Here is a 19,460-nt window from a genome sequence, read left to right on the forward strand (position 1 = left end):
GAAATGGATGCACCCTGAGTCACACAGGCAGGAATCCACAAAAAAAACCAATAGACAGATTTTTTTTTCCAAGTGGTGAAGGGCATCTTGAGACTTAAAAACAAAAAACAAATGCCCCTGCCCCCACGCTAATTTTCCTTGAAGATCTACAATGAAAGCATCAACCCTTGGGAATCTTGCTAATCTGTAGGTGAACGTTAATCAGTGACTGGCTAATTTCCTAAGGGGCTAGGGTTTCACAAGGGGACTGTGTGGCAAGGAGGAGGAATTATTTCTGGCTGCTGGGAGGCAGGATGGGTTGGGAGTCTCTTAGGGTAGGTCCATACTCACCCGCCGGGTCGACGCGGAGAGTTCGACTTCTCGGAGTTCGAACTCCGAACGCGCTCCCGTCGACTCCGGAACTCCACCACCGCGAACGGCGGTGGCGGAGTCGACGGGGGAGCCGCGGAGTTCGATCCCGCGGCGTTTGGACAGGTAGGAAATTCGAACTAAGGTAGTTCGACTTCAGCTACGCAATTCGCGTAGCTGAAGTCGCGTACCTTAGTTTGACCCCCCCCCCCCCGTAGTGTAGACCAGGCCTTAGAGGGTATAACTCTGCCTGCCCCCCTGCTAAGAACCCCTCCCCTCCCTTCCTTTTGCTGGGAGGCGTTCCCCTTCTCTACTGCCAGTTCCCATCTGCTTTTCTTAGACTGGAGGGTAGCAGAAGAGAGGCAGGCCGGGTTCGGAGCTCAGGCCAGGATATGGAACAAGGTGTTAACAAGGACTAGAACTGGTAGTGTTTGTTAACAAAGAGATAGGACTGGAAGCAGAGCAGAGATAGGTTGGAAGCTGTCTGCCCACTGGGGGGAAGCCATCTTCTGGTGCTTACAGGGAATGGAGTTGAGAGGAGGAAATTAAACTAAGACCCAAGCCCACTCAGCAGAAGAAGCTGAAGGGAGGCATGGGTCCTTCTGGGCCAACTGGAAAGGGAAGGAAAAGCTGTATTTCTCTTCAATACCTCTGTGTGAACTAATGAGGTCAGCCATCCTCAGTGCTCAAACACCTGAGCATGTGATATGCTGGTTAAGTGCATGGGATCATGGCTGGAGAGAGTGGGAGTTTTTCCTCACCTCAGACAGCTGGTTGATCTTTTGCTGTTATGGTGGTTCGGTTTTCTTGTTGTTCTTTGAAACCAGGCTATGTTTTTAGACTCTGCTTATGAGGCCAGTGCCCGGAAAAGGCACTTTTTTATCTATAGAAATAGAAATGAATGTGTCGGTCCAGTGGCTGGCCCACATAGTGCGTAAGAGTCTGCTACTTAGCTGCAGCTAAAAAACTGACTCCATTAACTCAGGTAGTAGGGGCGTGAGCTTTTGAGCCCAGAGCCCCAAGGTATTTAGGCACTTATCTCCTACTGAAAGCAATGGGAGTTAGACACATAAATATCTTTGAGGATCTGGGCCTGGGTGCTAATGTACCTGAAGGATCAATCCCTGCTGACAACCCTGGTGACCATGCCATGATCCATTAAAAGAGTACCTAGGATTGGTGGTGGGGTTTTAAAATATCACCACCCATCTTCCCTTGGTCTAATGGAATCACGTTTCTTAAGGTGGCCTAAGTAAACCTGAAGGGAGATAAGGCTCCAAAGCAAACACTATTCAATGTTAATTTCTCTATTTAAGGTTCTTTCTCATTGTGTATACAGCACCACTGGACTACATGGTGATAACAGAAGCCATGTAAGAGAACAGGGTCCCTGCCCAAGGATTCTGTGGAATAGCTGGATAGCACAAAGGAAAAAGAAAAACAGACCATCGTAGGAGAGGGGTGGAAACTGCAAACAACGGGGTGGTGGTGGGGAAGGGGTTAAGGTATGGTTTTGCCCAAACACAAGCAAAGACATCTTTCATTGAGATGCTCAACTGTTGCTTTTTTAAGTGAAACGTTCACCCAAACCTTCCAATGGGTTCTCAGAGGTAGGAGATGGCAAAGCAAAGCTTGTCTGGCAAGAAACTAGAGACATAAATAATACCTTTCACTAAAGCTAGCTTCCTAGGCTTTCCTGGATATGGACTCGCACTAGCAGCCGGGGGTGCCACAGGAAAGCCTACTTCAGTAGTAATCCCATGGAATTTGCTGTTTGTTTCAAGGTGAAAAGTCCCGTGATTCCTCTGACTAAAATAGCAGCAGCTGAGCCTTTTGAGGTTGGCCCATTGCCAGCTCAGCAATTCCTTCCTTTGAGTGGATGAAGAGTTCATTCCACTTACCTGAGAGAAGCCCGCTGCTTCTTTTCAGAGCTTCTCAGTTCTTCATTGGCTTTGCTCTCAGCTCTGTGCCTAGAGCTCTGCAAATCTGCACCCCCAAAAAGGAAAGTTATTTCATATTATTGATATTATTCTGTCTGGCAAATGTGCAGCAGTACATAGAGATTCATTATTGGCTTGCTGTTTGCACCAATCCATAATACCTCATTATGGGCAAAATCTTCAAATGTGACAAAATGACTTAGTAGCCTAAGTCCTATCCACTTTCAATGGTAGCTGGGTGCCCAAATCACTTAGGTTCCTTGGGGAACATTTTCAGACGTACCTACAGTCCCACTGAAAGTCAATGGGATTTAAGCTCCTCAGTCACTTAAGGTGCATTTGAAAATTTTACTTTATTAGTTCAAATCAAGATCATACTATGGGGCCTAGTGTACCCAAAGTTTTTGCACTGATATAACTGTTTTGGTGAAGAGTGTGGTTACATTGATACAGCACCTAGCATGGAGAAGTTATACTACTAGAAAGGTGTCTTATACTGATATAGCTTATTCCCCTACCTGTATGCGAATAGCTATACTGGTAGAAGAATTTTTAACCTGGTGTACCTGCCACTGCACTATGCTGGTATAGTTAAAGCAGTGCAACTTTTGTGTGGACAAGCCCTGGTAATGTGCAAGACTGTGAGGCCTGATCTACAATGGGGGGTGGGGGGGATCTATCTAAGATACACAACTTCAGCTACGAGAATAGCATAGCTGAAGTCGACGTATCTTAGATCGAATTAAAATTACTTATTTGTGTCCTCGTGGTGCTGAATCGACGGCCGCGGCTCCCCCGTCGATTTTGCTTCCGCCTCTTGCACTGCTGGAGTTCAGCAGTCGACGGGAGAGTGATCGGGGATCGATTTATCGCGTCTACACTACATGCGATAAATTGATCCCCGATAGATCGATTGCTACCTGCTGATCTGGTGGGTAGTGTAGACGTACCCTTAGAGTAACAGATTCTGCCTATAATGTATTGTCCACAGTGCCCTCAGAGGGCTAAGAGAGTCACCCTTGTGCATCTGATGACAGGATTTGTCCAATATTTGTACTTAAACTGATCAATTTACATCAGCCACGACTGTATCATTAGCAAGTATTTATTGATTAACTGGAAGGGCTAAACAGATATACATATTGTATAGCACGCATTAAAGGTGCAGTGATGTAGTTCTCTCTTTTCTCCAGTTGCCTGGAGTAAGGCCTGGACTAAACTTGAAAACTGTGCAGTTATAACTATTTTGGTTGAGGTGTGGTTTTTTTAAAACCAACATATTTATATCAGCCAAAGCATAGCGTGGATGCAGTTATACTGATATAAAGCTGCTTTATACTGGTATAGTTATTCCTCTTCCCATACAGGAATAGATATATTGGTATAAAGCACCTGTATACCGATAAAACTGTGTCCACACTACGAGGATTGTACCACTTTAACTATACCAATATAGTTAAAGTGGTACAACTTTCTAGTGTAGACAAAACCTTCGTGTAGCTTGTAGTCTGTAACTACTGTGAATCAGAAATAATCAAATGAAACAATGAATTTCAAACAAAGACTCCTAAGTTAGAGCATCCACAGCTGAGGCCTCCAATGGGCAGTTAGAAATTACAACACGCCCACAATCAGTTGTTCTGATTCAAGTGTCCCTATAACTGGTTTTTCTACTAGGAAATGTGAACTGAAATCTTTGAGGGGAAACGTTTTGGCAATATTTCACAGGGCATATGGCACGTGCTTACCAGCAGGGTTTAGTAAGATACTCTTTTTCTTCTGACTTCCATCAGGTGCCACAGTAAGCTTCACTCGCAGAGTTTTACTGGAACTAGGGGAGTGGTTTACTGATGCATCAACTACCTCATAGATGGTATGAAGCAAGCTTGTAATGTCCTACAATTGGGATTGAAACACAACCAGAAAAATAATATTGTAAAAACGGGTAAAGAACCATTTCTTTTGGTACTGACAAATTTAACCATTCTGGACCAATCAGGTGCCAACACACCCTCAAATCTCACTGAATTCAAAAGGGAGTTAAGGGTGCACAGCGCCTTGAAGAAGTACCGAGCTTCATTGAATCAAGTCTTCTGTTTCTCAAATGGACATATCCTTAGCCACGTTTCCCTGCTGGATTTACAGATAAATACATCCCATCTCAGGACATCAGGTGAAAGCTATAAAAGAAGTGTTTCAAGTATATGACCCTTTTCTTCCACATTCCTTACATTCAAATGGCATAAATGTTATGAAATGGGACAGAATAGACCAAAACACCCTTAGAAAAAACACATAGTTTATGCACGTTTTCCAAACACACACCACAAGCTGTTTAACTAGCAGTTTCCCCTACCAGTTTCTCTCTATTGTCATAAATACAGCTAAGGTATAAAATATTATTTATATAGCAATGGAAAACAGAGTTTGCATGACCAAACAAGTATTTCCTTATTTTTTTTAAATAAAGCAGACAAATATCCACAATTTCCACAGCACATGATAGATAACCAATCCTGGCCTCAGGACGATGTTTGCTTCCTGTGATTCTCTTTTGATATCTAGAGGGCAGAGATATCTAGAGATTCCATAGAACACATTATTGGTGAGTTTTAGAGATCAGATTGATCTAAATTTCTCAAAACAACGAGGGTGTTTTGGGTCAACTCACTACAGAGTAAGGTCTGCGTCACAACATTTAGAATTGGATCTGAACTTACCCAAAGTTCAGAATAACTGAGATCTGGTGTTCAGATTCAGGCCTATATGAATATATTCCTCTCTTTAGGTTACCATCACCATTACGCAGGTCTCATAATAGGTGGGATAAAAAACAATGTTTCATAATTCAATTAAGGCAGCTTTAGAAATTGCAAGGGTAGGGGCAATTCAGAATTCCTCTCCATAGCTCCAGTTTAGCCAAGCATTTATTTAAGTATGAGATTAAGTCCATCCGTATTCAGCAAAATACATATGTTTGTGCTTTACAGTAAGTGCCATTGACGTAAACGGGACTTAAGCACATGCTTAAGTGCTTTACTGAACAGAGGCCGATCAGAAGCAGCACTACCAAATTCAAATAATCCATTTGTCTCATACAGGAGGACTAGTGAATCCCCATTCTTCTTACTTGATGTACGGGTGGAACATAGCCCCTTTTGCGTTTGGTGTTGCAAGTCAGCTCATATTTATCCAAACCAGTCAGCCTTCGTTAACATTACACAAATGTCCTTACTCCATACTACCTAGCCATTGCCAAGATGAGTAAGAGATCTACTACTTTGCTCATTACTTGAGATGGAGACAATTCTGAGTGAACTAACTCACATTTATTACTTATTTATATCAGTACCAGCCAGTCCTGTCATGGACACCATTCTAGGATCAAAGTGTATCAAGCCCAGCAGGCTTTAAAGGTCCCACTGAACACACATCTAATAAATTATCTACCAGTCTCTCTGACCCTAGACCTATCCTAGAACTACGCCTTTTCCAGGCACCTTTGTTAAATATAACAAAACTGGTTCTGAAGAAGATGGAGACTTAGTTCTTGCATTCAATAAAATCTTAAATCCTATAGGATTCATTCAGGGTTCAAACCCTTAGAAATGTAGCCTCAAAGCACGCCCAGGTGAACGCTAGCAGACACATCAGTTTAACCTGATGTCATATATACGCCTCTTTATCTAGCCAGCATTAAAAGAGACAGTCAAATACTTACCTCCTGCACACTCTGAATATTTTGCAGTTAACAGACATATTCCTTTCAGTGTAACATGCAGGGAAACTTTGAAACTATGATTAAGGCAAATGATTTACAGTAGATGAAGCTCCACCTCTTCTAGCCTGAAAGGTCTAATGCACAAGATCCAAATTCTGCCCTGATTTACAACCTCGCAACTTTACATAAGTCAGTGGAATTACTCCAGATTTAGGGTCTGATCCTGCTCCCACTGACTTCAACGCTTAGGATCAAGCCCTTACACTGGTAGAAATAGAGGAATTTGGTAGCTTGTCCATTCCTTCCACAGAAATCTCTCTTGTATTTTCTCCCCAAAGGTATAAGGGTTGTCATAAGCTGTGTTGGTGTCCTGTTTCCATCCTTTTGACAAGAACCGAAGCCTGAAAATCTGCATCAGGGAATGACTGACTGACTGACAATATCTCACCCACCCTCTCCTCTTGCATTTTCATCATGTCTTGAAACTTACCCAAACCTACTAGAAAGTCTCTTAACAGAAAGAGCAGCATCTGACAGAAGGCTTCACAAGCTGAAGTTTTTATTGCTGCTGACAAAAAAAAACAAAAACAAGACAGAGCCACCACTGGAATACCCCCTTCCTAAACTAACTTTTGGAAGGCCTCATACTATGCACACAGATCCCGATTCACCAAGCCATCTCTATTTAACAAAGTTCTTAAGTACATCCTTAATTTTAATGGTATTTAAGCACGTATTTAAGTGTTTTGCTGAACAGAGACCTTATTGTTTCATTCCCCAACAAGTATTCTGCCACTACGTTCTCCCTTCCTTGGATACGGATAACCAACACAGGTAACTTTTCGTGTACTGCCAATTTTAATTTGTGATCGCTCACACATTTGTCCCCAACAACCTAATCCCGCTTTTTTGTTCCAATATCCTATACGCTTGTACCATTTGCTTGTTAACCCCTCTCATTTTACTCTGGAACATGCAAAGACAGAAGTTCTGTACTTCCATTGGCTTTTTAAGTGATTTTTTTTTCTGTTGCTGAGGGCTGCCTAACCCCCACACAACCCAAATGTGGTCCCTATTTTTCCTCTTCCACTGTCTTGGTCTTTCCCAGCAAACCACTTGCTCAACATTTTAGGAAGTAGTCCCAGGCCTTGTCAAGGCAGGCCAGCTGTAATACAGGCACAACATGTACTCTCTGAGCCAGCAATATATCTGCACCCATATCAGGTCAGAAAATTTTGCAACTCTCAACCAAGGGGTCTGAATTACCCCAAATAACTTTAGTCTATCCAGCCACCAGGCATTTTAACATACTGCACAACAGTCCCATTAAAATTTTGCTTTTCTATTGTGTTGCTGCCTTTAGCATTTTGTCAAGTTCCCCAACTTTCAATATCTAATTCCCTCCATGAGGATAAGAACTTCTTTGCAATCGGGAATTCAATGAAAACACCCTTCAGATGGGCATGAACCAGTCAATCAAGATTAGAAGTACCCTTATGTAACCTAATCCACTTCTTTGCACTCTTAACATCAGTCTCTTAGATATCACCACCAACATTTTAATTAAGGGATTCATTTACTCATGCTCCTTATTTGGGGTCTTGTAATTCTTGTACACTGACAACTCTCCTATGGGCAAACCGGCTCACTCAACCACCAACTTTATTGCCCTGGCAACTTTCTGGTTGAGCTGCCTCTGGCAAACAGACCTCTTGGCCTCCTGACTGCTTGATAGTACTCCTTCACAAAAAGGAGATCCCCAGAATCATCCAAATTCCTGAGGTGACCTTGTGGGACTGAAGACTCAAGATGAGTTGTCAGCAGGACATCAGCCTTGAACTATGACTGAAGCTGTTTCCCCACGGTCCTGTCTCTAGGGTAGCTACTGTGGGGCTCACTTCTCTCCCAAATTATTGGCACTAGGCCCATCACTATATATGCTACAAAGCCTGTACAGGTCTTCCAAACGTGCCTTACATTTTTCTCCAAGGAGAATTTTCATCTTCATGTAAATGACGTGATAACCGGGCAATTTATGCTCACTTGTGCAGCATGACTGTTATCTGACTTTAAATCCCTTGAATAGCTATCTACAGATGTCGACACAGCTCTACATTCCACGCACCAGCTATCGAGCACATCAGCGAAATTGTCCTCTCCTGAAGAAACTTGTCAAGAACCAAGGATAATAGGTACAACCAGTTAACTTCTTCTCTCTTCTGGCGCACAATCAAAAATGCTCAAGAAACATCACAGTCCCATAGAGCTCTGCAGGTCCAATTACCAAAAAAACTAAATTCCCTGCCATACAAACCACAATTTTAGAAACTGCCCGAGGCAGGGAAAATATCTCTTGAGCCGATCAAAGTGTTTTGCATGAAGAGTTTTTCTATCCAAAAATGGCATTTCCCCTTGCCCCCAATAAAACAAACTTTTTGTGAAAAATTGCCATTATAAACAAATTTCATTTTTGCAAAATTGTATGTTTTTTTTTTACCAAAATACTTACTGAAATGGTTTCCAAATATGAAAACAATTATATTAATTTACATTAAAAATATGGTGTAAAAATTCACAAAAAGCCCCAGTTCATTTTGACTGCTATGAAAAGGAAAAAACCATGAATTTTTTTCACAAAGTTGTTTCCTCATTTTTCAACCTGCTCTCATTATGCCAGCAAAGATAAAGAATTTGGAGGTGGGGCTGTGTCAATATAAATTACTTTCAGACGGCTTTCAGTTTACATGTTGAGATACCTACTGAAATTATGTACTGAGATTGCTACTATGATGTAAGAAAAATTAGGCTATAAAATTCCTTCTTCTAAGAGAAAAACAAATGCTTTTTGAAACTGTTTTAAGAGTTAGTATATGCCATACCTAGAATATACTTGTTTCCAAGGTGGGTTTCCAAGGTGAGAACGTATTAACTGCTGTGTATTTTTCACCTCATTATATTTTATGGACAAGGCAGCTTGATTACAAAAGTATGTTTACAAGAGTAATGGTTAACAGGATTTTCAGAAAGTGTTTGCTTTGGAATTATTACAAAGTGTATAGTTAATATAGCTCTATCAGAGATGGTGCCGAAAACATTTCTCACACACAATTAATGACTCGCTGATAAGATACTGGCTGGTAGTAGTTGAGAACATTAAGAAAGTCTAACATGTTTAGTAAACAAAAGCAACAGAAACTGACATTCAAATATTATGCATTCATTCCATTCAGAGCACATTTTGATTGAGGAAGTCCTCGCTCAGGGTACTAATCTTTTGCTTCGAAGGAATGCTAATTGGCACAATCTGAGAGGGACAGTACTTCCTGGTATTTCCAGGTCTTAGATCTGCTTGTCAGCGTTAGGTCTAGTTAGTAACCAGAGATTCTGGATACCAGACTAGGAGTATTTTCCCCTCCAAATTAATTAAATAGAGGGGTGCCCTGGGGAAGAGAAAGTAAAAGGTAAATAATCTGTTTGACCCTGAACCAGAACAGTCATCCAATTTCATAAGTGACTATTAAAACATAGCTGTGAAAGACATGGACGAGGGGACGTGTGTCTGGGTCCCCTGAAGGAGTTATCAAACATTAGGACCTTGTCTATGGTGAGCTTTTTCTTAAAATTTCCCATTGGTGCAAATCCAGCCATGGTAGCAATGGTGGGAGCTCTAGTGTAGACAAGGTGACAGCCACAGATTTTTATATAGATTTGCTCTAAACAGGCTGGTAAAAGCAACAATACCTTATCCACATTAGAACACATCTCCTCCTCCCTCTGCTGGAGTTGCTCCCACAGCTGGAGCAAATGGTGACAAATGGTAGCAAAATGGTGACAAATGTAGCAAAAACCCAGCAAGTTGCAAGATCAAGGTTAAGGACTAATTAAAAAACATAACCCCCAGCCCCAGAGGCCAGGTGCCTTCTTCTGTCATTTTTCCGGGTCAGATTTGAGCGCTACTAATGAGCACAAGTGTGGGGCTGAGTCTTGAATGCAGAAATACTTAACAACCCTTCACCCTCCTGACAAGAGGAATATGTGGAAAGATAGCCAAAAAAAAAAAAAGAAAAAAAAAGTAGGGAATGTGAGAGAAAATTGGGTATTTAAAGTAATAGTCAAGGAACACTTAAGTGTTAAAAATAGATGAAGAGAAACATTTGTATCGATTCTTTCCCCTTCCATCTAACAGAGAAAAGTACAAATGTCTTATTTAGAAGTTTGTTTGTAGTCTGGATTTGCCAGCATTACAGATAGTAGGTTCCTTTATTGCAACATCAATTTTTTATATTCATTTATCATTTTTGAAATGCTTATATTTGGGCTTTGAAAGAGCATCATTTGGTAACCACCCAGCATTCAGTCTAAAAAAACCCTGCTTTTAACTCCTGATAACTGACTTTCTTGAACGTTTAGAATTGTGTGACCATCCTCTGACAAAACCAACCTTCATGAGACAGAGCAGATAGCAGAAAAAAGGGGTTGGCATTTCAGAAGTACAATTATATTCAGAGAGCTCAACATAAAACCTCATGGATCACAACACATTAGTTCAATTATCAAGTTTCAAGTCCAATTACAAATATCCATGTGAAGATAATTATGGTGCAGCTGTCAGTTCTCAAAAGGCCTACAGTACATAATGAATTGGACTCTTAATGGCCTATGGAATGAAGGGAAACATTATTAGTGAAGTTTTATAATATTCACATTAGAGAGAAAGTTATCTCCCCACACACCAAAAGGACTATAAAATGCTCTTCTGCCAGAACATTAAGAACAATATTATAAGTACAGATACCGAATGCTAATTTTATAATTTGCCATCCCAATAATTATGCTCCAAAATACATGGTGATATCATATCAAACAAGCATGACTAGATCTGAACTTCTAATTGTAAAGACCAAGCAACAAACCATAACAGTCTCCAGAGGAAAATCAAAGCCACATTAAGTTCAGAAGATGTTAAGATCCAGAGGAAATCCTGCTAAGATGGAATTTGAACACTCTCATGAAGATCTGTCTTTGTGAAAAACCCTGGGGAAATTTTATCTAGTTCCCAAATCCCCATCCTGTTTAGAATTTTAAAAATGAATACAGTCATTTTAATGCAAAATTTTGTTAGCCTATTAACAAAAGTTGCACTCCATCTAAATGACTTTCACTGAATTCATTTTCACACTGTATATATCATTTAGAAACTTTCTGGACATAAGGGCCAAGATTTCCAAAAGCAATTACTGATTCCGCATGCCCATTTTGAGACATCTGAAAGAGATGTAAAGGTTGCTGAATCCCCACCCATTGAATATCAGGGGCCCTTTAAAAGTATCTCATTTGGGCACTGAAAAACTGTGGTTACCAAAATCACTAAATCTCTTTTCACAATCTTGTCCCCGGGCCTTCTGAATTGTGTTCAGATTAAGTATGCAACACTGTGATCGTACAAAGTTCATTTTACAAAACAACAACATGGATAGCTTGCCAACTAAACAGAGATGTTTCATAGATAGTCAGATACTCTAAGATGGAGGGCCCAAACACCTGGACACAATAGATTACATTCTGAATTTCTTTTCCAGAATGAAATAAAATGTTATCCTACCATTAAAAACCAACAACAAATCCAGGACCGCTCCAATTAAAACTTCACAGCAAATGGGGGTTGGGAGTGGTGATATTATTTTGATCACCGGTTCTGGACCACTGTTTGGAAAATTTTACTGGTCCGGAAAGCATTTGCACTGATCTGCCAAATGAGCATTGTTAGAAGGCAACAAGCTTCCTCACATTGGGCTTGATCCTGCAATGCTCTGACCATCCGGTCATCGATCCGGCAAAGCACTAAGCATATGCTTAAATTTTAAGCATGCGTCCTTTGTCTTTAATGGGTCTATTCACATGCTCAAAGTTAAGCATGTGCTAAATACGTTGCTGGATCAGGGGCAGGATACTCACCAGACCGAGGAATCAAGCCCATTATTGTGACAGCCATATCTCAAGACCCACTAGAATGAGAAGTTGTAGGCCATTTGAAAACTGGAATTCCTAGCTTTCTGGGGTCTCTATCTCAAGTTATTTATGTAAGAGTGACCATTAAAATCATACAACAAGTAAGATGGATAATCCAAATGACAATTTTAAGATTCAGAATCTTGCAACCTATTGGGACAAAAACAAGTGTTGTAAACAGCTGGAAAGCTTTCCATTGGTATACAGTCTTGGTTTCTAGCCATCGTCATATGTGAAGAACTGCAAAATTATCATCCTACTTGGTCCCTTGGGCTAAAAGACAAATATTTGGCACAGATTCAGGACTGAATATAGCAAACTCCAGACCTCAATCCCAGCACAGATTTGGTTTCAGTTAATATGCTGTCTGTTCTTGTAGGCAGAGTTAGAATTTGGCTGCAAAACATTCTCTAAGTACAGTCAAATTAAGCTCTCTGGTGTACCACAAAAATCACAGATAATTATTGTATGCATGTTCAGCACATGGAACTCCTGATGACATTAATGGGAATTCCAGCCATGGGCATAAGGGACATCCCTGAGTATTCTTCCATTTGTGGTTAAGGCACAGGCCTGGGACTCAGGTGATCTGGGTTCAATTCCCAGCTCTACCTCAGATTTCTTGCATGTTTTTGGGCAAGTCACTTAATTGTTCTGTACCTCTGCTCCCCATCTGTAAAATAGGAATAATACTTCCCCTTGCCCCATATCTATTTAGATATTAAGTTCTTTGGGGCAGGGACTGTGTTACTATGTGTTTTCACAGTGCCTAGCACACTGGAGTCCAGATTTCATTTGAGTACACTATGTACTGCCATAATATACAATAATAAATCTTAATAATGGTTCTCCTTTTAGATATTCTTCTCAAAAACCTGCACAATAACCTCATTTGGCAGACATTTTGACTGTGAACACAAAAAGAAATTCCACTTCAGTCTTGTGGACAACTCCTAATACCATTTCTCGTCTATTACCTCTAAGTTTTCAATATTTTTTCTAGTCCTGTTCACTCAAGTCTTGCTAATTTTTAAAGGTATTGACTTAAAAGCAAAAGGAGAATGAAGCCTGCAGCTGATAGTTTAAAGACACAGAAGCCAATGAACAAGACTTTGCAAATAACCAGTGATGGTACAATGCATTAAATCTAAGTAAAAAATCTAAGTTACTATTCTTCCGTAGCTACTATTCTTTGAGATGTGTGGCTCATGTCCATTCCATGCTAGGTGTGTAAGCATGTCATGCATCATTGTGGAACATTTTTCCCTTAGTGGTATCCATTGGGCTGGCTCAAGTGCGCTCTGGAGCCATGCACTTGTGTGTCAGTATGAGGGGCACCGCCAGCCCTGCACCCTCTCAGTTCCTTCTTGTTTGTAACTCCGACAGAGCAGTAGAAGGGTGGGTCACGGAACGGACATGAGCAACACATCTTGAAGAACAACAGTTATGGAAGGTTAGTAATTGTTTTTTCTTCGAGTGCATGCTGATGTCCATTCCATGCTAGACGACTCACAAGCAGTACCATAGGAGGTGGGCTCGGAGTTTGTGGATGTGCTGATGGCAACCCTGCTCTTCCAAAACTGACGTTGTCTCGGGCCTGTTGGGTAATGGCATAGTAGAACATGAAGGTATGCACCGAAGACCAGGTCGCGGCTCTGCAGGTGCTCTGGATTGGGACCTCCACAAGAAATGCTGCTGACGAAGCTTGGGCTCTTGTGGAATGAGCAGTTATGATGGCTGGAGGCAGGACATTCACCTGATCGTAGCAAGCTGGAATACAGGTGGTTATCCAGGATGGGATCCTTTGGGTTGACACAGGTAGCCCTCTCATCCTTTCTGCTATTGCTACAAGGAGTTGCATGGATTTGTGGAAGGGTTTAGTTCTCTCAAATTAAAACATCCAGTGAATGAAGCCATCATTCCTCAGAGTTCTTGTGAGATTTTGGGAAGAAGACAGGTAGGTCTGCCTGGTTGTTATGGAATTGTGACACCACTTTTGGCAGGAAGGCTGGATGGGGGCGCAGTTGGGCCTTGTCCTTGAAGATCACCATGTAAGGATCTGATGCATGTAAGGTTCTCAGAGACCCTTCTGGCCAAGGTGATCACCACCAAGAAGGCAACCTTCCAGGGGAGAAATAGCAGGGAGCACAATGCTAATGGCTCATGGTGGGGAGGGAAGAGGCACATGAGCTTCGACAGAATCAGGTTTAAGTCCCATGGGGGAGAAGGTCCGTTCGCGAAACAGAGGACAGAGTCTTTCCAACCCTTTGAGAAACTGGACAGTTATTTCGTGGGAGAACACTGATCTGCCATTCACTGGGGGCTGGAAGGCTGAGATTGCTGCCAAATAGATGAGAGGGCCAGGCCCCATTGTTTTAGGTGCAGCAAATAGTCCAAGATAGACCTAAGGGATGATCAAGATGGAGAGAGATCACATTCGGAAGCCCAACAAGTGAAATGTTTCCACTTGGCCAAGTACGTAGCCCTGGTGGAAGGCTTTCTACTACCTAGCAAGACCTGCTGAACCTGTTCTGAAAAGGCCTGTTCAGCCATGCAACATCCATGTAGTTAGGTGCAGGGAGTGAGGTTCGGCTGAAGTAACCAGCCGCAGTCTTGTGAAATCAGGTCCGGATTGAGTGGGAGCGAGAGTGGAGCTGCCACCGAGAGATTCAGGAGTGTGCCGAACCAATGCTGGCGTGGCCATGCTGGTGCTATCAGGATAACTCTTACCTTGTCCTGTTTGATTTTTTAGAAGAACCTTGTGAACCATGGGAGTTGGGGGAAAGGCAGTAGGTGGTCTGCCCATGAGATCAGGAAGGCAACAAGAGAGGGAGCTTGGGCTGTGCCCGCGCAGCTAAGAAAACTGATGACATTTTCTGTTCTGCCTGGTGGCAAACAAGTCCACCTGGGGAGGCCTCCACTTTTGGAAGATGAATCTGGTGACCTCCAGGTGACGGGACCACTCGTGGTGAGAGGAGAAGGATCTGCTGAGATGATATGCCAATACATTCTCTGAAGAGGATTCTTCTCTCGGTACCCAGGGTGGAGTAGTACCCGCTTCTTCCTCCATATGGTGGCAGGGTGCTGGGGACAAGTGGCGTGCCAGAGATAGGGACACTGGGATCAGGTAGGGCTTGCCCCACCTGGTGCCAGAAAGGAGCCTGACGCACCCTGTTCCCTCCTGCTTCCGGACGCCAGAGCTGATAGGTGCCCCATTGGGATTGGTGGGAATGGAAGAAAGTGGGCGGTAAGAAGGAACTGAGAAGGTATGGGGCCGGCAGTGACCCTTATACTGGCACATAAGCATGCAGCTCCAAAGGGCGCTAGAGCCGGCCCAACTGATACCGCTAAGGGAAAAATCTCCAGCAATAGTGCACACAGTGCTCACACTTGACATGAGCAAGTACTCAAAGAAGAAAACACTTTCCATGAAGTGGGATTCATTCTGGTTAGTATATTTTGAAAAAAATGGCTGCACTCTGTCCATATTCTTATACTGTGATGGGTTCCCTTATTTATTAGGAACACAAATGCATCCTGAAAATCTTAGTATGGATACATCTTCTACCGATAGCCACTGACTGCTGTGCTACAGTAAGTGTCACAAGGTTTATGAGAGAAAGTCTATAATTTGAAAGAGATGGCAGCACAGATCTCTGCCCAATGCTCACGAAAGGGACAGAATGGTACAGTCAGTACTATTGGGAACAAAATTCCAAAAGCAAACTTGCTATTTGGTTAGCTGAACTATGAAAAGTAGGGCAGGAGACTGAACAGTGTACATTTGCAGGGATTTGTTTTCACAATGTGTTTAGAGATTCAGTTGTTTCAGATTCCCCCCACCCCTCAAATGCCAGTACTATTTCTTTTAAAGGCTAGTCCCAGACACTAAACAGCAACCATCTTAAAAGGTGGTACAGTAATTCCAAAACTTTTGGTGGGGTTGTTTCTGAGAGGGAAGGGTCCATGGAAACTGCTGTTGAAGTTAGCAGGACATGTTTACTTCATAGGAGAAAAAAATGTTCCTGTTATAAAACACTTCTCTCCTTAGCAAATGCTGTACACAAAGGGGCAGCTTTACTTTGCTTACCTCACGTGTGACTCTTCCGTTGTTATCAAAGTCATACAGTGTGAAGGTCCATTCTTGCCTGTTATCTTCCTCTACAGACACATCACATTGCAATTCCTAAGAAACATGCAAAGAGCAACTGATTACCTAAAGCAAAAGGCATGCTTGCCTAAGAGGCTCAGTTTCTCTGTAAAAAAGAAGCAGTTCTCTTTATTCCTTCCTTTCTCCTGGGGAGAGGCATTTAGGATTTGTTCCTTGTAAGCTTCTGTCCACTGCACTGGAGTCTCATGACATGAAGGTTCCTTTCCTAAAACCCTTGGGCTTAACTTCTTGGAACGAAACAGACACTGTCTACTTTTACTTGTACAAAACACAGAAGTATGAGAAAGCTGCCTGCTGAAGTTCTTAGAACAGAATATAAGATTTCCCACTAAAAAAAAGTCAGAAAGAAAAACTCGACGTAACTCAGGGAGAAAATAAAGAGATGGCAGAAACAGACCCACAGTATGAGGTATCGTGCCACTGAATCAGAAATGGCCATTTATACAAAATGGACGCATGGTATTAATCCCTATTGGTAGACCTTGCTCTTGACACAGATACTTAATGTACATTATTAACTTTGGCAACCCTTGGTACCTCTTCATGCTACCGAAGTTACAGAAATTGAACTTGATGCGGAACGGAGAGGTAAGAATCCCTTACCACAGACTATGTGCTGTTGCCTGATTCTTACTTTAGTTGTGCTCCTGCTAGTGAGAGAGTGACTTGAAGAAAGCCGACAACAATCAATGTATATAAAGAAAACCAGCAACACCACACCAAGGAAAAAAGATGCACTTTGACCTACTCCAGTCACCTGGTTGCAAGCCGCTTTCTTTCTCTCGAGACCTGTGCAATCCGAGTCAACCAGAGTCACAAAAGGCAAGCAAAAAAGTTACAGCACAATTAAAATAAAAGCCACTGTATGTAAGTAAAATAAACAGCCCCAAATAGCTTCAGCATGATAGAGCTCAAAATACCTGGTTGATCTGCTGACTTGAAACCAATTCCCTACAGCAGTTAACAGTACCCCCATCCCCTGCTGAGTTCAAAGGCAGTCTTCTCTCTGTTGTAACAAGCCCGTCTGAAAGCTGCCAAGTGCCCCACACTCTACTGTGGAAACACAGTTTCATATTACACAAACATTCCCAACCCCTTTAAAAGCCAAATCACATTCACCTCAGATTTAGACCTCTCATCTCAACACTTGCATTTCTGATTCTTTTATATCTGGTCATAAAATGAAAGATTTACCATTCTCCTAGCCCGTAGCTTACAAGGTTAGAAAGCTTTGATTCGGAGAACAAGGGAGAACTATCAATACTTGGTTTCTTGCCACATATTAATAGTTCCCTGTCCCATACTGTCTACAATCTTTATGTGAGGATATGCCCTGCTTAGTTAATAGCATGGCAATCTTCCCTGCATTAGTCATGGAGCCTAGTACCAAGTGCTAACCTTTGTGGCATGCCAAGAACTACTTGGGAACAAACATAGTCTTTGCTGGTATGGTAGAGTTCCAGCTAAACTGGCACCAGGTGTCCACCAACATTCAAGCATCAGGGCACTGTTAACTGTAATTTGTCATGTCTTTCACATGTGTGAAATGTCCATTACTCCAGGTAGAGTATAAAATCTGTGGAGAGGAGAGGAGAGGAGAGGAGAGGAAAGAAAGAAAGAAAGAAAGAAAAAGAAAGAAAAAGAAAGAAAGAAAGAAAGCTAGCTATCTGTCAACATGACTAAGATCACAGGAATACTTGCATTTCTCATGGAAAAGCTGACCTTAAAACAGTAAAAAGTAATTTGCATAGGGCTACCAAACCTTCTCCAGAGAAGCAAATGAATGTTCCAGTAACATTACAAGATGGCTAGCTGGTCTTTCACATAATAATTGATGAATGCAAAGCTCATTAACATGATAGACTGACAGCTCTGAAAAGCAGAAGTTTGCCACGTCTCCTGGAGTACAGAGAGATGAAATGCATCGGTACCAGTGTGCCTCCCTGTTCGCCAAGAAAGACAGACAACTCTCTAGCTGGATGACAGCATGTTTCAGTGCTCATATTTATTAAATCTCTCTCTTTATAAGCAAAACCTGCCAACTATGCACAATGTCTGGCAGTTTTATGATGTTTATAAGTCTACAAGGAAACAGGCCATCAGACGAATTCCCCTCAGGATCTTTATTCCCCCTCCATCTAATCAGATGAATTGCCAATGTAGGTCCAGGTTATTTCCCTCTGGAGGCCCAGACATGAAAAACTGATGGCTAAGGCACCTTTCACAAACATATTTTACACTAGGCAGATTTAACTGAATATGATCATCTACAAAAGCCAATATAAGGATTTGATAACATAGTGGGTGGCACATGAAGTTATATTTGAAAAGCTCACAAGTACAGCGCAACGTCAAATTCTCCTTACCATACACTCCAGCTCCGGCGGAGAACTCAGCAGCATTAGGCTTTATTTGACTTTAGAACAAAACTTGCTAACCACCCCTTAGGGAACAATAGCCAGGCAAATAGGAAAATAGAGACTCAAGGCCAAATCCTGCTCTCTGATGTACATCAACCAGATGTACAATGCAATCAATGGGAATTGCATAGACAACTGATGGCCGTATTTGCCCCTTAGGCTATTTATCTAACTTATTTGTATCAGTATATTTCAATATTCGAAAACGAGGGACTTACTTCAAATTTTAGTTGTTTCCTGGAACTTGTATGTGTGTCACTTTCTTTCCCAGCTTTCTTTTCATCTCCACTGCAAACACCATCTGTCTTCTCTGGAGGCAAAGCCACTGCAAAAAAGTATATTTAAGGGAAAAAGTTCATGACGGAATGTCAAAGTAGTCTTATATCACAACAAACCGGATTCCTTGGTTTCAAAAGTCTCATAATATTTAGGGTCAAACCTGATTTCAGCAAACTTGAATGGAAGAGATGCTATTATACTTGATTTACTCTTGTATCTATATACACCTATGAGCATTTCAATGGACACTCGTGTTGCAGATCCTCTTCAACAAACTCTGTTCAAGCAGAGCACTATGAGAATACAAATCTGCTAGAAATATTAATATGAACTAGTTGCATACTTTTGCCTACTATTTTTTAAAACAGTGGAGGTGCAACTTGCAAAAACATAGAATTCACCACAGCAAACGATATAATTGAAGTTGAAATGAGCTTTCCATTCTATTCCAACCTCCCTCCTCAATCGCTCAAAAGTACTTTCTTAAATTCTTCTTGGGAAAACATTTTCCAAGCTTGGTTGAAGCCACAAGATTATTTTTTTCCAAGAAGTTTCAGCAGCTTTTTGAATTA

At 41.7% G+C, this 19,460-nt stretch overlaps 1 protein-coding gene across 2 annotated transcripts in view; it reads right to left on the reverse strand.

Annotated features, from left to right (window-relative positions):
- NKD1 (NKD inhibitor of WNT signaling pathway 1) overlaps positions 1-19,460 on the reverse strand; it is a 150,725-nt gene that overhangs the window by 9,568 nt on the left and 121,697 nt on the right. Inside the window, exons 5-8 of one of the 2 annotated variants that reach the window (XM_044987743.1) lie at positions 18,828-18,934; positions 16,109-16,204; positions 4,037-4,184; positions 2,250-2,334 (exon numbers count right to left, since the gene is read on the reverse strand). In XM_044987743.1, the coding sequence (XP_044843678.1) occupies positions 2,250-2,334; positions 4,037-4,184; positions 16,109-16,204; positions 18,828-18,934 (436 nt within the window). The remainder of the gene's footprint in view (positions 1-2,249; positions 2,335-4,036; positions 4,185-16,108; positions 16,205-18,827; positions 18,935-19,460) is intronic. The other variant, XM_044987744.1, reaches the window with a different exon arrangement.

Source organism: Mauremys mutica, chromosome 14 (assembly GCF_020497125.1).
Source record: "Mauremys mutica isolate MM-2020 ecotype Southern chromosome 14, ASM2049712v1, whole genome shotgun sequence".
In the NCBI taxonomy this organism is placed as follows: Eukaryota; Metazoa; Chordata; order Testudines; family Geoemydidae; genus Mauremys; species Mauremys mutica.